Source organism: Rhamphochromis longiceps, linkage group LG4, assembly GCF_057381845.1.
Source record: "Rhamphochromis longiceps isolate RC_006_pf linkage group LG4, R_longiceps_female_GT1.1, whole genome shotgun sequence".
NCBI classification, from domain to species: Eukaryota; Metazoa; Chordata; class Actinopteri; order Cichliformes; family Cichlidae; genus Rhamphochromis; species Rhamphochromis longiceps.
In genome coordinates, this window is record NC_140560.1 from 35,902,449 (window position 1) to 35,921,869 (window position 19,421).

Below are 19,421 nucleotides of genomic sequence, written 5' to 3' on the forward strand. Positions count from 1 at the left end.
GCCTTCAGATGCTAAGCTTTTCACTCAATGGCTGTAATCTTCTTTGGGACTGTGGACCATTACTGTGACACTGTGGAAGTACAGCTTACTGCGCAAACAGAGTCACGGACAGCAGTTTGTATGTATAGTATTCAAGCTACTCATTAGAGACAACTGCAAGTCAGAAAAAGCAATTTAGAGACTGCTTGTGATCTATTTCAAAGAACAAAACAAAGCAGACACAATATTACTGTCCTTTTGGGCTCGTGCAAACCTTTCTGCCTTTACGCCAAATTTAATTTGACCCATTTCAAGATTTAAATCTGCATTTTATGCCTAAAAAGGTGGAGAATTCATTTAACATTATATGGAAATGACTGGTGACGACTGGTTCCCTTCCATACCACATGCACTGGACAGTACTCTGCATGCTGTGCACACTGACAAGGCGGTCGTGACTTCAGGCTTTAAACTGCAGCTGAGCCTGTGGTAACGCCCCAGGCTCACTCTGGCTGCACTACCAGTCTGCTCTCTGCTAATTGAGGCGTTGAGACTGTAGTTTGCAGGCAGCTTTAATCTGACACACCCGTGGGCTAGCAACCATCTACAAAGCATACAGAAACACAAGCCCGTACACACAGACGCACACCTGCACAGACACTCGATGGCTCCTCGGCACCTGTCAGGGTCACACTTGTAGGGGTGAGGCAATAACGCTGACAGATTTGCTGTGCAGTGAGGGGAGGTAAATTAGTAGATTTATATGATTCAAGGAGAGATTCTTCAGCTCCCCCGTGACCAACCTGCATAAAGACCCTGCACCCAGTATAGATGTGTATAGACAACCAGCATCCAGAACAGTCTAATCCATCTTAGTCCACAGCAGGATGTTACACACCGAGTTTCCCAAAAGGTCCAGAGACCCAATGTAACTTATGCAAATATTAATCTGTAACACATTTAAACAAAACCATATTAGCATTCATTGCAGCTGCATGTTTGTCCACCCATGCATGAACGACTTTTATCACGCTTCTTCCCTGTTCAGGGACGAGTGTGAGGAAACAAGGGCAGTGGCAAGCGAAGCAAGTCAACAGAAAAGGAAAATATTTTCATAGCTGCGGGCAGAGTAGAGTCACAGGCACAAAGTCAGTGGATTTAACCATGACGTCTGAAACCGTAAGACCCTCATACATCACAAAACCGCTACACTTCTCTCAAGGACGACGAGGAAACAGAATGAATAAGCTCAGAGGCCCGTCTGAGGATACACGACGCCTCCTTTTTTTGAGCTCTGAGGGCGCGCTGCTCAGGATGAAGTGGTTTTTCCCCAGAGTGATAGAGGGTCAAGTGGGGGCCACCTACCTATCAGCCTGAGGGTGGCAAAAAAGGCTTTTATTAGAGCAAGAACACAACCGAGTCCAAAGTTACGCTTTTCACAATTTTGGAACGATGCATTAAAGACAAACAACTAAGATTAATCGTGTTGATAAAAATTATCCATCATCATTAAACCTCCAGAAGAAAACAAAATGTATTCACAACAAAACTTTGTGCACTCAGTCACGCTAATGTCACGCCGCTCCAAATGATTCACGGTCTGATGGCGGCGTTTGTTTTGCTGAGCAGTGCGGTACAGTACAAATGATACAGAATGATTGGGATCTGCTGACGAATCGATCAATAATCCTTCATCTCAATCGCTCTCACATTAACTGTGATACCCTGCTATCATTTCTGAGAAGTGATGCTATCATCATTTACAACAGCCTCATAGTTTGCTACTGTCTCATAAGACAAGTCTTGTGAAATAAGTCAGTCTTAAAATATCACTTAGTGATTAATTATGTCTATGTTTTAATAAGTTGTCTATTTTAAGTAACAGTGTCCACCTGACCTATAGAGGATGCTTCATTCAATGCAATAAACCAATCATTAAACACAAATGTTACTTTTGTTTCAGTAGAAAGTGTCTCTACTGCCACTTTAAGAAAGTATTCCTTTGTGCCAGAAAGACTTTAACACATCTTACTAGGGCTGCTCGATTATGGCAAAAATGATAATCACGATTATTTTCACTGAAATTGAGATCACGATTATTTGACGATATTTATTTAACCCTTTAAGACCTACTATAGAACCAAGTCCACCAGAGCTTATATTATTTTTTTTACATGCTGTAGTGCCATTTGTAGGAGCATTTCAAGTTGCTATACATCAATACAACTGTTATAGCCCATATTTTAATAATATGTATGCATTAAGTCCATAGTAATTACATAAATTGCAAAAAAGTGCAATAAACTACAAAAAAAATTGAAAATCGCTTTTGTTTTGTTTACATATATTTCTACTTGGAGAAATTTAAGAGGCTTATCCCTCAAAACTTTAAATACAATAAAGTTGCAAAAAATAGTTTACAACAACAGGAAATTTATTTTGAGTGTCTTCATAGTTTTATTTTGGAGATACAGCAATTTTTATATACTGCAGGAAAAACAAAAAACAATCCTATGATGCAAATTTGCAAAGAAAACAGCATGTGCATCATTTCACTGTGGGAAGTGTTACGAACAGCTGATAGGAACGGCAAAGCGTGTTTCTGGAATATTATGTTTTTGTTCCTGCAAGCGCTTTTTATGCAATTTTTGCAAAGCTTTATGTGGAACGAAACCGTAACCGAGGACAAGCTGATGGCATCAGATGTAAGTACAACTCCTCCGGTTTCATATGCAAAACAAATTATTGCGCTAGCTTACACGGTTCAGGTTCTACAGGGATTTAAAAATAGTTACGCAAAACGGAGCGTGCTGCTCTGACCGGCTTTAAAGGGTTAACAATGACTTTAAAAAATAATATAAAATAGTGTGCAACACCACTGAAGTTTTTTTTTTTAAACTCTCTTTTCAACCAACGGCAGTCACTCTCCAAATAACTTCTGCTTAGCTTTCCGAGCTTCCCTCGGGTCCTCTTAATCAGCGGTCTCCAACCTTTTTTGCGCCACGGACCGGTTTATGCCCGACAATATTTTCACGGACCGGCCTTTAAGGTGTCGCGGATAAATGAGGGAGGAGCTAATAATCGGCTCAGTCATTTTTAATGATCGTTGAAAGCCCAGATCGTAATCGTGATTAAAATTCGATTAATTGAGCAGCCCTACATCTTACCAAGGATAATTTACAGCCACTTTGTCTTTAATTCTGTGCTGATTCATTGCCGTTAAATGTTTCAGACAGCGGGTTTAAATGGTAGCTCATCACTAAATCAACTAAATCACAGTAAAGAAAAAGAAAAACGGCTTTTCGGTTGAATCTCAGTCAAAACCCAATCACAGCTGCCGCAGCTAACAAAGCTTCGCTTCACCAGAAAAGTTGCATTAAAATAAAGAGGTGGGGCTGTGTCTCATACCACGAGATCATACAAACTATTTTCTCACCACTCCACCGCTTTTTCCTGATAATACACTTAACAGAAAACCCATCCTTATTCCTCCCCTCAAGGTCAGTGCATTTTCAGAGGAGACAGGTGAAACGGCGCAGGTTCTGGCCATCCCTCTGCGTTTGCAAGTATGGATGGCATCCACTGTTTGTACGGCAAAAATAAGACACGTGGGTTTAAGTGATGAATGAGTCTGCAGCTCCTGGTGGAGCAAAATAAAACAGAACCACTTAGCTCTTGTCAAAGCTGCACTGCAGACTGGTTGGGCGACTCTCTTCCAGGTGTCCGAGGATGAATTATGTGTGTGTGCAGGCTTAGTGGTATGAGGGGGGTCCTCAAGATGTTGCAGCACATTTTCCAAACTGAATTGAGATAATCATTTGCTTTTTAATCAGCAACAAATTGTGTAGTGTGTGCCAACAAAGCATGAAGGTGTTTCCCAACGTCACACCATATTGTCCTCTCCCTCCAGGGTGAGGGCTCCAACTTCCTCCAGCTGGGCTCCTCCATCGAGCAGCAGATCAACGGTATGTTCAAGGTGATGGAGGAATACAACTGGGACAGCTTTGTGGTCATAACCAGCCTCTACCCGGGTTACGAAGCCTACGTGGATTACATCAAGTCCTTTACTGACACCAGCTACTTCATATGGGATCTGCAGGATGTTCTGACCTTCGACATGTCCACTGACATCACGAACGACATACGAGCACGGAGGCTGCTGCAGCAGATAGACGCCCAGGTGCTGCTGGTCTACTGCTCCCACGAAGAGGCCCAGTACCTGTTTGCCATGGCAGGAGAGGTCGGATTAGTGGGACCAGACTACATCTGGATTATCCCGAGCCTGGCTGTGGGAAACCCAGACATCCCTCCACCCGACAGCTTCCCGGTGGGGCTCATCAGCATCATTACGGACCGGTGGAGGATGAGCCTGAGGAAAAGGGTGCGCGACGGGGTGGCTATCGTCGTGAAAGGTGTCCAGAGTTTTCGAAAACAAAGAGGCTTCGTTCCCGAGGGCCACAGCGACTGTCACAACCCTGTCAAGGCGGTAGCTACCAATGACACCCTGTTCAGGTAAGCTACGATGTTGTGGGCAGCGCCTTTACTTTACTACCAACTGTTTCTGTCTGGTCTGCTGTTACATATCCTTAATGTAAAAGAATTAAATTCTTTATAATATGATAAGTAAACTGCTAATGAAGCAGTGCCACCGGCCTCAAACTGTGTGACACAGTTTAAGCTTATAAGAAAAAAATTAATTAATTAAAAGAGGTCACATGGACACTGTCAGGTAAAGTTGCCATAACAAAAGTTCACACCTCTAATTTATCTGTAGATAAATTCAAATTCATATACTTACCTTCAGGAGAAGAATTTATTTTATTTTATTAAGCTCCATCTACAGGTACAGGTATAAAAAGATTACTCCTCAGACTGCTTAAAATCACTTCAACGACATTTAAGACTAAACTTGCACTCGAAGTGAACATAAACTCCCCACAGAAAGGAAACAGGAAGTAAAATCAATTTATTTAGCTTAAATTTACACATTTTAATATATTTTTAAGACTTTTGAAACACTAATAAATTAGCCATTATATCTCATCTGTTATAAAATATACAGGTTTATTCAAACTGTGAAAAAGTTCAATTCATTCATCACTTGCGTGATAACAAGGTTAAATGTGATTTGGTGCTGACATGCAGGTATACTCTGTCACAGCTGTGGAAATTCTCACAATAATGTGACTAAAAACTTTTAACAACTAAACTCAGTTTAATAAGCCTCCTAATGAGGAGCATCACAGGAAAGCCTGGGAAAAAGAGCAGGAAGTATTAGATTTTACTGGCTAGCAGTTTGCAGGTGTGTGTTACCACAACTACACAATCCTCCTAGGACCTCGAAGTAATTTCACCCCAAAGTCAGACTGTGCAACGCTCAGAGAAACAAAAAAAACAAGAGCTAGATTTCAGTTAGCATGTTAAATGTGACATCATGACAGCACGACTAGAAAAAGAGAGAAAAAAACATGGCAGCTTACTTGCTCAGGTCTGCATCTGAACAAAACACCGCACCTTTAGAGCAAAGTCCAAAGTGCCAATGTTTGGTCATAAAACATAGACCAAGTCTGGAGAAAACCAAACAGCACAAACACATCATATAGTACCAACTGTCAGCATGGTGGTGGAGACCTGATGTTTTGGGCTCATTTTGGAGCTACAGGACGTGGGCGCCTGTGCAGTCATCAAGCCATAAAGTCCTCTGGATACTAAAATATTCTAGAATCAATCGTGAGACCATCTGTCTCCAACAGAATGGCTGAAAAAGGAAAGATTGAAGAAAGTCCCAGTCAGAGTCCCCACCTGCATCTGACTGAAGTGCTGAGACAGCTGTGAATAAATGAATGGCTGCAAAGGCCTCAATGAACTGAAACTATGTTGCAGATTAAAGTGGACGTTACAACGTCACAACGTTACAATGTTACAACGTCCAGTTATTGCTGCTCAATAGAATAGAATAGAATTCAAAAGTACATTAAAAACCACTAAATAGCAGATTCTAGAGAGACGCAGAGCCTCGCATTGTTCACGTGGTGGTTCTACAAGCTACTGAACGCAGGGGTGGACTGCAGAGAGACCTATGAAACGTCTCTTTTATGACTGTATCTCACATTTAGAAACTAAAAGGTGCACACAGAGGTGCCAGAGTCGAGCTTGCCCGTGCTTCCCCTCTCTACCAAGTTTCATAAAACTCAGAGTGGTTATTGTTTAAACTTGCTGGCAGATAAACGCTGAACACGAGTTTCTCCACTGGGAAAAACTGGTTACCGGGCCAGTCCTCGTAAATGCTGCGAGTGCCGCAGTTTGACGTTAATGGAGCTGATTGTGAGCATGAGATATGAACTCTGTACTTTATAATGTCTAGCTTGTCGTGTTTAATTGGACACTAGACTCTAAGGACAGCGCTTTAAATTTAAATTGAACCCCAGAGTTTTGGAAACGCACTCAAAAATGTACCAGCTGTTACAGCAGCTGCACAAGAGGAGCTCAAACAACTGCGAGACGTCTTCAGGACAAACAAATTAACACTTTAACACACCGACATTTATCGTCTTTTATACCATTTTATCATTTTTATGTTGCAGATAGAAAAAAACCTGCTTGCTCACTCTTCCTATGTCTATATTTTTTACTTATTTCTGTATTTATTTTGGGTGGAGTTGAGCTCTGCCACTGATTCGAAGCAGTGACGATATTTCACAGAGAAGTCAATATTTGGAGTTATTATAATAAATTAGGTTAAATTGCTCCCTGGTGGTCAGAGATCACACAGTGAGTATCAAAGATAAGAACGGTAATGGCTCCGTCTTACATCTGTGGGACATGGCAAGATTGAGGTCAACAACCACTTATTTATTCATGACTGCCCATCTGTTTGATGCTGTGGAGCACATTTTATGGCGACTGTCACTCTCCCAAACTGTGTCCTCTGCCCCGCTGCCATCTATCTCCTCGTCTCTCCAGCACTGAGCGCTCTGCTGTATCTCCTGGAGGCCGCAGGGTAATTTAGTTGGCGGGCAGGGTGTTGGTAACGACGGGTAAGGGGCGTGGTTTCGCATCACCAAAAGAGTAATCTGACACCATCTGTGCCGTTGAGCACACAGGAAATTCTATTTTATTGGGAAAATGTTTTAATCAGCAAAAGGGTAGCGCTAGGAAAAAAACTGCCCCAGCAACAGCTTTTGGCTCATGTAAGCCAAGGTCATTCAGGGAGAGACTGAGGGCGTTTTGCGTGTAAATGTTTATATGTGCAGGTTTAGATGGTCACCATGGGGCACCGAACGGGACACAAGCGTCACCAGACACTCGCCTTGCATTATGAAACATCACTCTCTCCCTCTCATGTCAGAAGTCGTTTATCTTACAGAGTCTTCAGAGCCTTGGGGGGGGGACAAATTTTCCTTTTGTAAACCCAAACCGTCCATAAAAGAGCGGAAAATTGAGAACAGGCTTTGATAATGTACAAACCCGTCCGTTTAAACTCGCTAAACCCAGCAGGCATGATTTGAATAGCGGCAGTAACGTGAAGGTCGGCGAGAGAGAACAAAGCACTTCTGTCACCTCGTGTTTCCAGCCAGATCAAACACGAACGACGGCCTCTCCTCCCAGATTCCTCCACACATCGCTGGAGTTGGAAACAGGCTTTTGATAATGAGTCGGCTCACCTGTTAATGAGATTATTGCACGATACCAGATTAAAGAGGCTTTTCGCATAGACCTGTTCTCCTCTCAGCGGGCCTTCGTCACCTCTGCTGGAGTGTGAGAAAGCAGCACCACAGGTCTAATGTGACAGAGGATGTGGAAGCCGAAGGAGCAGGGAACCATTGTCGCTGGCGTTCTCAGATTACCCATTCAAAGGGTTTAATAATCCCAAAAAGTACATGTAAGCTCCTCCTACACCTGAGAGTTAGGACTAAAATAACTGGTTTATTAATCACTGAGTCAATCAACAGTAAAATTATTGGCAATTATCTTGGCAAGCAACAGATGTCAAACATTACTTTATCCCTGCCTCTCAGGTCAGATGATTTGTTAAATCAAAGAATTCAAACTCTTTCATTCTTGTAGCATGTTTACGTTTAACCACCCTTCTACACCTGACGGGGTAAAAAAAAAAAAAAAAGTATCAGGGTGAAAATTAACACCACCCAGTTGACTTTTTTGCCAAGTATTATAGTTTTCAGCAACTGTCACATGTACCTCCTGAACAATGTCAGCCCATTCCTCTTTAACAAATCTCTCAGGATCCTGCAAATTCTCATTTGAGTTTTATCCATTAGCATGTACCTTGGTCTTCAGCCAGTTAATAACATTCACTTTGGTCTTGCAGAGTAAGTTCTTCACCAAGAGCGACACTTAGTCTGGGTCGCTGTAGCGTTGGAAGACATCTCAAAAACTGTGGATCCACTGGGAACTGTTCGACTGCTGCACAGTTGTGGTTATAAGGTGGCAGTTAGTTGGCACCACATGTGAATTCATTTTTTTAGCATCTTTATTTATAACGCACTTTACATCCAACAACGTTGGCCAAAGTGCTACAAATATAAAACAAAGAGAAAATTGCATATAGAATATCTTAAAAATAAAAATAATGTAATTAATAAGCAACATTAAAAGTCATCAACAAGTCCTGCTGTGCTGAAAGCCAAGGTAAATATGTTTTAAGATGTGATTTAAAAACACGGCTTCTGTAGCAATTTTATTTGTATGTCTTGTTATATTGTTACACACATACATGTTTAAATGCTGTAAAAAAATGTTACAACTGCACAAACATATTACAAGTTCAACTCACTGATCATCTTGTTCTGGGATTTCTGTTTCAGGCACATGTTGAATGTAACATGGGAACACAATGACTTCTCCTTCAACACTCATGGTTACCTGGTGAATCCAGCCATGATAATCATCACTCTGGACAGAGAGCGACAGTGGGACAAGGTAAGATGACGGCAGCTGCTCGACTTCACACCAAATGGCTTTTTAAATGTGTGTCTGATTATTTCTGAGTGGATAAACTAACAGTTGAGCTCACACAATGAGGAGTGTTTACAGGACACTGATGTCTTTCTCTGCATGCTAACAGCAGAGTGATTTCATACATCGCCGGTCTCTTTGTATAGACTAGTTAGCGGAATCAAAGCTCCACTGATACCAATGAAATAATGAAGGATCGCCTCCTAATCACACGCAGCACATTCACACCCCTCCCCCACTGATCCCACCCTACACTTCTTCGAAGGATATTAAAGTAAAACCCACACACTCGGGAAACTTTGCTTCAGCAAGCTGCCTCATTGAGATCGAAACATTCATTGAACCAGAGGGTGAATCTGATGTAACACTAGACTGGAGGGAGTTCACTTCCTCATCAGGTTCAACAGAAAGTGCTTAATTTCACATTATGCACAAAATGAAGAGACACCAGCAGTTCAAAGCTAATTATGTGATTTTAATGTTTTAAGATGTTACTTCCTGTAACTTCCAATATGTTATTGGGACTGTGAGAAAATGGGAAGCTGTAATGGCAACGTAAACAAACAATTTGTGGATATGGAAGGAGACTGAAGCAGTTTTGTGCATCATTCAACACTACACCAAACACTATTGACTTTTGACTGTTGTCTAAATGACTTTTGTGTACATGAGACAATCAAATGTTAACAGTCAATCAATTCCAATTAATCAACTGTAAAAAAAAACAATCAGAAAATAATTTAAAATCATTACGGTTGAATAAAATTCTGTGATGACTCTAGTAGAAGTAAAGCTTCTAGAGTGTAGAGACCTAAAACTGTTTTAGTCTGGATCAGTATAGTCGAAAGAAAAATTTAATAATTGGTGGGATAGCTTCATATTTCCATCAAACAAACCCAGCACAGAACAGCGCACACGACACTGATTAAGTGAGGCAACACATGGAAGGAGCTGCCGGGTTGTAAGTGGGTTACAAAGTGGCTTGCAAGCACAAACCAACTGTAGGAAAGTTAGAGCAGCCTAAACAGGACAGCCTGTGAGATCAGCCGACTGGACGCTGATCTGGTCTGCTATTGAGATCAGCTGATGTACCTCCAGCGCAACTAACTGTGGATTGTGCACATTCAAAATATATATGAATATTTAAGAAAAAGCAGCAATTTGCACATTTAAAAACTAGATCTGGAGATTATCTGGTATATTATCTTTAATCACCATTTATCTTTGGAAACAGTTTTTTTTTTAAATAAACGATCACTAAAAGATTGTTATTTTTGTGTCTCTATCCATCTTATTTTCTTTATATGCCATTTCTTTCTGAACAGACAAGTCTTTCCTTGGTATCTTGTCCTGGTGCATTATTCATTATGGCTCAGTCACACTAGAAAATAGGACAGCGACCGCCTTGAAACTAGGGGGGGGAGGGGAGGGTTGCTCCGTGTTTTCACTGAATTTGTTTGCAATCGAAAAACAATTTCAAGAAGCTGCAGTTTCTGTGAAATCGGTCATGCACAGGTTGAACGCACAAGCATGCAACACCCTCAATCTCTAGGAAACAACTTCTGACTGTAGGCAGTTGCACAGGTTTCCGCCAACTAGGCAACTTGTCTCCAAACAATTGCGATCCAACTCCTGACTCCAATTTTTAAGGTGAAGGTTTGCAAATAATGCTGTCAAATTTATACACTCATTCAAATTGCCAACACAATGCAATCAGTCGGGCTCAGTCTATGCTGATGAACACAACTCATCTGTGACATGCCTCTTTGCCAAAGACGACTCAACTGGTTGCCAACTGGTTGTATTCTGATTATACTCCTGTATAAAACCAAGGTTGCTGACACTTATATAAGGTTGCAGTTAAATTGCCGTCCTGCAGCAACAGGATCACGATTTGTGGAGGAATTTCTGTTTTGGCGAGTTTGTGGCGATACTCTGAATGCAAGCAGCTAATAAATTTATGTTTAATGTCCATTTCTGTCTGTGTAGAAGGCAACGGAGTTGTGATGTTTTTAGATTTTATCACAGTTGATCTCCATCTCACAAACAGATTGCAAGTAACTGTCGACGTGACCCAATTCAATCACAAACTGACAGCAGACTCATAGCAAACCGACTCCATTTTATTGCCTATTTATTCCCGTCTTGATGGACCAAAGTCACTTTGAAGTTAGCAGCTAGACCTGGTGCCCCTTCTGCATAGCAACGAGAAAATGAGATCACAAGTTCACAGCACACAGCTGCAATAATTTTAGTCACATCGCGGTGTCCGACTACTTTTTCCAAATCGTTCCATGCTCTTTTCTCTTTTTTTTTAAAGTAACGACCAACAGAAAACTTCCTGGAAGTGTAACTCTGTCTCCTCTAATATGTAAACACAATGCTAACAATAGAAGACTGAATCTAAATTGAATTCACTGATGTTAACAGGAACTGGATAGGTCATGTGACAAGCAGCTCAGCTGAGTTTAGCATAAGACGTTAGTCGTATTGACTCAGAAACACTTTCACATAAAATATGAAATGTGGGCGACAGACTTACATGTGTCCTCCCAATCACCCCCCGACTCCAGCACTGCTCATTCCTAGCGTGCTGACCTTTACATAAACCTTTCTGGGGAGGAAAAATACATTTCTCCCGTTCCCTGGAAGAACAACACTGCACTCATTTCACAAAAATTTGTCTAAGAAGTGTGAGGCAATCCATTTCGTGTGCTCCACTTTCTGTTGCCTCTATTCTCTGAAAGCTGAAAATCAATTCCACCTTTTGATTTCCTTTTTTCCAGCCTTTGTATTGTACACATGCAGAGGCAGCCGGCCTGTTACATTCATACATCATCTCTGTACAAGCAGCCTCACAGTTTTTAGGCTGCTGCCTGGCATTACACGCCTCATATTTTTTTAACTTATTAAAAAAACCCTACATCACTACAACGCTCTTATCGGCCAGGCCTAATATGGAACTTGCCAAGAGTCATTGTTCAGCTGTTTCCACAGATGTACAACTCAAAGTCATTTGGAAAGAGCAAGAGAGAGAGTGAGAGAGAGAGCATGACAAAAGAAAGTGGAGATGGAAAGAAAAGGGCCCTGAGAATGACGAGAAGTGTTCCTGTCATTGCCGTTATCTGCAATTTTTTAGCTGCATGCAACACTTACAAACCCTGAAAGTAGAACCTCACCACTGAAAAGGATTTAACTGGAAAGATGGATCCAGTTGCACTTTCCCGACAGATTTTCTGTGATATAAACAACCAGTTCTCTTTCCAGACAATTAATAATAGAATTAAAACTCTCATGACAGTGTTTGCTATAAATTAAGTTTCCCATTCCTTATTCTTGCTTAGGTGCTGCGTGAAACACAAACGTCTTTTTACCGATGTCTCAGATGAATGAACAATGAAGATTTCACAGTCTAAGCAGCCACAGGCAAAAGAGTTTCTTTTTTTGTTTCACTCATCTCAGTACGTTCTCTTGTAAATTGAAATTCTGAGTGACTAAATGCCCAAGAGTGGGATGATACTATAACAGTGGACTGATCGATATGACTGGCAGGAAAGAAGAATAACCGTGAGGTCCAGGGAGACCTGAGATATTTGCACTTTTCTGTCGACGTTCAGTTTTTTTCCATTTCACTGTGACAGGCTTTACTGACTGGCATGATGAGATAGGATTGCCCCCCTTCCTGCATAAACAGCAGAGATTATGTGGGAGGAAAAACATTGTGTTCAGACTGGCGCTTTTTTTTTAGCTCTCCAGGAAGTTGATGACATTTACAGAAGCACAGTCAAGTGAACTAGAAAGAATTTTGTTTAAATATCAATAAGCTCACATTTGTCCCAAATACCTCACTGCCAGAAGTAAAACTCAAGTGGAATCGTTTCATCTACACGAAACAAAAAGGCGCCGACTATTTTAAAAATGTGTCTAGGTGATTGATGTAGATGGAGACAACTGAGATACATTGCTACTTTGACCTACACTCAAGTATTAGGTTTACTGTTTTAAACTGGCAGAAATACAAAATAATTGCAACCACGTGCAATAATTTTACAGTCTCGCTGCCTTTGAAACGGGTGCTTTAAAGACGGTGATCGGGTCTGCGACTGTTCGCAGTCAGCTGCCGTCTTCGAAGCAATAACACGGAGTCAATCTGCGGTTAGTTGGATTATTAAATGATATTAAGTTGGCAGTTACATAAAGTGGCAAAGAGTCCAGAAATTCAATAACTCCTCCACAAATAGTGACATAACTCCTGAAGGACTGCGATTTAACTGAGAAATGCTTTTATGTAAGAACCACAAAAAGTTGAGTCGAGTTTCATGTCGCAAGGAGACGCAACGCAGATGGATTGTGTTCATGGTGCAGACTGGATCAGACTGACTGTGAAGTATCTGCAAATTGAGCAACAATTTGCAAACATGTGCCAACGTCTCTGAATGTGACTGCAGGTTCGAGTCAGATCGCTATCAGAGGCCAAATGTGATTTGTCCTGTTTTGTGCCATTGGTCTAGGGCAGGGGGTGTCCAACTCCTGGCCCCGAGGGCCGGCGTCCTGCAGGTTTTAGACGTTTCCTTGATCCATCACAGCTGACTTAAATGGCTAAATTATCTCCTCAACATCTCTTGAAGTTCTCCAGAGCCAGGTAATGAACTAATCATGTGATTCAGGTGTGTTGACCCAGGGTGAGATCTAAAACCTGCAGGACACTGGCCCTTGAGGCCTGGAGTTGGACACCCCTGGTCTAGAGTAACTGAGTCATAAGGGGGCAGGAAAATCATTCATCGCGACAAAGAAACATCCCTCAAAGCCGCTGCTTTGTTTAAACAGATCAAAACTTGTCTTGTTGGTCATTTTCTTTCACTTGGTCCTTTGTATTTGAGTTGTGATCATCCAGACCAGGGTCTGTGAGGGCTGGATGATGACTCTGGTCTGTCTGGTTAGCCGACCACATCCACACAAGTCAGTGTTTTGCAACAGGAGATGGATTTGCACGCCTAGCACTGGGCGTTGCTGAGTTTCACTAACCTTAGCTCACTTGCCTGCTAACAACGTCATTAGCCATTAACCTGAAGCCACATCAGTTTTCATTTTGACCTCCTTGTAGCATTTGTGCTGGAGTCTGTGTTGTGCTGGGAGGCAGTCATTCGTTTAATTAGTGAGTAATGGACTCCATTTCTACCTCCCGGTAATTTATTGTTGCTCACTTTGGATTTTCACCGAAGCAAGAATGTTGGGAAAGGTCTCACTTTCCAAGTCAATCTGCTCAAACACTGGGAAAAGTTGCATGTAGCACTTTCAGAACAAATCTTAATGACCATGTTCAGTTTTGTGTATGACTTTGTCTCTGCTTCTGAACATCATTTGTTGCCAAATCTACCAGGACCTGCATGTGTTTGCAATGCTGGAGTTTGCCAGATGACTCCGCACTGGTGCCGAGTTTGTTACCAGATTTGTCTGCGCTGCCATCTTCTCTGTGAATCTGCAGCAATCCCTGTTCAAATGAGCGAGAGGGCAGATTAATGTCGTTGTTGTTTTCTGTTTGACGCTAGGATAGAATATTCTTCAAAGGTTTTAGCCAAAACTGTTGCAGACGTAGAACGTGCTCTGGATTGAAAGCTGGTGTTTCTGGACTTGACTAATTCTTCATGTTTTCATATTGCCAGAGTGAAACGGAAATATTTCACCGCTGCTGATCCTCTACACTGGCCACGGTGTGTACTCTGGTCCAATGACAGCTGGGAGGGAGAGAGGGAAAAATGGATGGATGGATGTTTAAAATGTTTTAAAGTAGCACCTGTTTACATTTGGGTTTCTGGTCCAACTCTCAGAAAGGTCATGCTTCTCTGGGAGTAAACTAACTGCAGCTGCTTGTACCTGTGAAACTGTGAAAGTCTGTTTGCCATTCATTTACTACACTGTGGCACGAAAAACAGCATTTAAAAATCAATCTGACGTGTCAGTGTTTGTGGTACACTGGGACCAACCGGTCCAACGCAACATTCACTCCTTATTTGTGAGGCTGATTAAAGGAGGGTGAGTCAGAAGGGCCAATCAGTGGAGCTGAACAGGTCACGGCTTCTTTAAATAAGTGAGACTGAAATGTTTAATTTCTGATCTTTATTATGTATTCAGCTTGCTCGTGAATGCTCATTTCCCCACAACATCCAATTAAAATTAGCTCCCTGGTAATAAAGCGGGGGTGGAATTGCTTTCATTGCATTAGATGTATAATTGTGCTCTCTACATCCCCAGTGACAAAAAAATCAATTTCCTCTAAACTGTCCAGGAACTAAAACTCTGCTCTCTGCGCCGGGACCAGACGCTCAAATCGCAACATGTCAAAACAGCACATACAGTTAGAGGATTGAGGACAAGTGTATTAAGAGTGGAGACTGAGATAGACGGGGTTACGCACTTCTGTCCTCACAGATGAATGAGGGGCTTATTTTCTCAATATTATACAATTATTTTTATGTAGTTTTGTGGCTCGGCTAAACAGATTTCCAGGATCCTCTGGAGTTTATTTATGTGGCTGTTCCCCCAAATCCATGTTTATTTCTGTGCCTCGCTGCTGTAACAAATCAGAACCACAGAAGCCATCTGGAGTTTGGTGCAGGGATTTTTCACTGCTTCGCATTAATCCACTCCCCTCCTCTCTCTGTACCTTCAGGTGGGCACCTATGAAATGGGGATCCTGCAGATGAGATACCCCGTCTGGCCGCGGTTTGGCAGCTACTTAGAGCCCGTGTCAGATTACAGGCACCTCACAGTGGCCACACTGGAGGAGCGGCCCTTTGTCATTGTGGAGGCAGTGGACCCCGTGACTGGTACCTGTGTTAGCAACACCGTGCCCTGCCGACGACAGTCCAATAAGACCGAGACGTAAGTGAAGTGGCTCCAAAGATTCCTATTAAATCTTTCATTTTTCCTGCTGACGAGACAGATGTTGCATTTTCAGTGCTATCCTAATTAACGCTCACAGGGTGGAGTTAAAAGCTGAAAATCAGATGAATAGCATCACATATCATAAGTTGATTAATTACACATTTCACATTCAGTTGTTTTGCAAGCCAATTACTCCAAACACTACAGGGTGTAACCACTGGGACAGGAGGCTAATGTAGCAGATGGGGAATGGAGTTTGTAATAAGAATATCGCTGACCAACAGAGTACGAGTTCGGACAACAGCTTGCAGAGCGCATTAAGCTAACAGCCAAGTTTAACCTTGGCCTTATGGCAAAGTTACATGTGAAATACATTTTAATTAGCTGAAGTCAATTTGTACTTTAGTCGTCACCCCGTCGACTGGGGTCTGTGCAGAGAACAATATCATACTTTACAGATTTTTTTATTTATCTTCCCGATTTTATTTTTTATACAATCTGCGTCCTTCTAATGATGCCACAGACAGCACTGTGCAAAAGATTTATGCAGGTGAGGAAAAAATGCTGTAAACAAAGTGTTAATCATTTATTTTCATCAATCAACAAAATGCAGCGAATGAACAAAAGAGAAATGTTTGCTGTGACCACCCTTTGCCTTCTTCTAGGTACACTTGCACACAGTTTTTGAAGGAACTCGGCTGGTAGCTTGTTCCAGACATCTTGGAGAACTAACCACAGATCTTCTGTGGATGTCATGTAATCCTGACACACTCGATGATGTTGAGATCAGGGCTCTGTGGGGGCCGTACCATCACTTTCAGTACTACTTGTTCTTCTTTATGCTGTAGATAGTTCTTAATGACTTTGGCTGTACGGTCGGGGTCGTTGTCCTGCTGCAGAAAACATTTGGGGCCAATAAACGATCATTTACACTTCTGAAAACTTTCTTTGTCTACAGCATTTTTTCACACCAGCCTAAAAACTTTGCACAGTGCTGTATATTAAATGTTTTCTGTTTCTTTATGGGCAATTCCACCTACAATTTTGGGCAACTTTGATTCTTACAGTAAATTATTCTACTCCATGTATGTTAAATATGTTGGCAGGATGAAGGTGAAAACGTCTAAAATAAAGTCCAAGACAAGGTTTATATTTTCATTCCCTTGTACAGATTTGAGCTCGTTAACTTTGATCTTGTGTAGAAGTCATCGGTGACTCCACATGTTTATTACTAGAAAGAGATAAATGGACCGGTTCTTACATGAGGGTTTCAACTCAAAGCGCTAACATGCTTTTTAAACATGCTGTTGGTTTGTTATCAATTTGCTAGGCAGCTGCTGTTGTGTCTTTATCTTCAGGTGCCATTTGGTCTCCCTGAATATACGGCAAGAGCTGGTCAGGTCATTTCAACATGTGTTGATCATCTCAGCCACACACACGTCTTATGTGAACCCACTTTACCGCACAGTCCCACATGCACACTCACATGTTAACGTGCCCATTTTAATTGATTCTGTGACTAACTTGAGAGTGCCATTAGGTGTGAGATTAAGAGACTCTTCCTCTGCCATTAGCGCATGCATGACTTCTTATCACTCAATGGTGAGATGCTCATTAGGCTGCTTGGCCAGAGTGCAATATCCCGGAGATCACTCTGTGACCCAATCAGGGAAATGTACGCGCTGCATGGAGGGGTATCAATTAGATGGGACGATTAGGCCATGTCATCAATCCCGAACACCTAGAGACTGATATTGGTGTTCATTAGTGGGGGGGGAGAAGCACAGGCTATTATCCATTACTGACAATGGCGTTAACGACATGAAGGGGATGGAAGATGAAGATCACGTCCCTTCAGTGTTATGAAGCGCTGGATGCTTAATCGCTCATGCTGACCAAATCATCCTGCCAGTACAGAAAGAGCGTAATTCCTCTTGTCAAACAATGAAACGTTTTCACAGAGCCGAACAAAAATCCAAGGAAAAAGAAGACGGAGGCAAAGAGGGGTCCAACGAAGCATCCGGCACCAATGAAGGGTGACTAGATGGACTGTGATGGATCCTTGAGTACAGACACACTGAGGACTTCATCTATAGGTTTTATTTATCATTCATTTAGTCTGAATTGTCAGAGACTGGTGAGAGTGGCCACCTGAGTGATGTCTTCAGATTGCCTGTTCTGCCAATTCAAAAGTAATCCCTTTGCAACACTAACAAAAGATAGAGCAAAGCAGCATGCGCTTATATTCATGGAGTATTTGGAAAGGGAATGGCAACAATGTAGCCATCATTGTGACGTGTGATGTGTCTTTGATCCATCACAGCTGATTTAAATGGCTAAATGACCTCTTCAACGTGTCTTGAAGTTCTCCAGAGGCCTGGTAATGAACTAATCATTTGATTTAGGTGAGATCTAAAACCTGCAGGACACTGGCCCTTGAGGCCTGGAGTTCATCATCCCTGACCTAAACTATCAGATGTCCACTTCAGCTACAAAACTATGCAGGAATATATTTATACGTGGAAAGGATTTATTTGGAATAAATAAGTCTAGAGTTAGACTGATCTGAGATTTTACTGCCTAGCCTAGAAGAATAAATCCATAATGCAATTAAACATCGAGGCTGCAGAGCAGAGCGAGGACTACAGTCAGCACCTGCAGTCTGAGATTGTGGAGGATTGTGGAGGAGAGCTGCTTCTCCACAGATATCCTCAGCTGATTGCATTGTTCGGTCCTCTCTGACACACATGTATTTACGTGTGTATAATCTCTAACCCCTCAAACAGAAAATCTACATCTGTGTAAAATACTGACCAACTGGAGTTAACTTATTTTCATACACTTCTCTGTATGAGAAAACACTTTTAGAACTTGCAGGTTACACACATTTTAATATGCATTCCCGATAGTGGTCGGCCAATTTCCCCCTCAGCCTCTTGAAAGCACCATCTTTCTTTATCTGAATCTCGACAACAGTTCCAAATTCCCCTTCAGCACTAAACATGATTACAACTCAGACCCATGTCAGTGCTTTCTAAATGAGAAGCCACTGGTCATGCAGATTCTCCGTTTCAATCCCTCAACCCCTGGGCCATGCACGCAGCTTGCCAAGCAGACCATCTGTGTGATTCACTCACGCGTCCTCAGAGAGGCCTGACAAACAGACACCGGCGTTTGTCAGGACTTGGCAAAAGCAGCTCGCAGCAGTTACCACGAGCTCTTCCTTTTGAGTCGCGCACGTTCTCCTGTCGGATCAGAAAAATCTCGCTTCCTCGCTGTCTTTGAACAGCAGGGAGCTGGTTCTACCTCAAAGCACTCTGGCAAAGACTAATTCAGAGTTAATGCCCTGGTGAAGGGTAGTATTGACCTGAGAAGATAATGTCATCACACATTAGCTGCATTCGATGGGAGTTAGATGATAAGATGATTTCATTAAAGCTGAGACTGAGTGCAGCAGCAGATGCGCTCCCGGAGCCTGAGAGCCAAACGATCTATACGCAGTACTAGAAAGTTGCACTAAGTAAATTTACACATTGATGGTCTCAGAGGATAGTGTAGTCTCAGCACTCCCTCATATATAC

The 19,421-nt window shown here is 42.1% G+C and overlaps 1 protein-coding gene across 1 annotated transcript in view; it reads left to right on the top strand.

The window, feature by feature from the left end:
• grin2ca (glutamate receptor, ionotropic, N-methyl D-aspartate 2Ca) overlaps positions 1-19,421 on the top strand; it is a 74,844-nt gene that overhangs the window by 35,563 nt on the left and 19,860 nt on the right. The window contains exons 3-5 of the mRNA XM_085404749.1: positions 3,890-4,491; positions 8,805-8,919; positions 15,626-15,837. Of these exons, the coding sequence (XP_085260875.1) occupies positions 3,890-4,491; positions 8,805-8,919; positions 15,626-15,837 (929 nt within the window). The remainder of the gene's footprint in view (positions 1-3,889; positions 4,492-8,804; positions 8,920-15,625; positions 15,838-19,421) is intronic.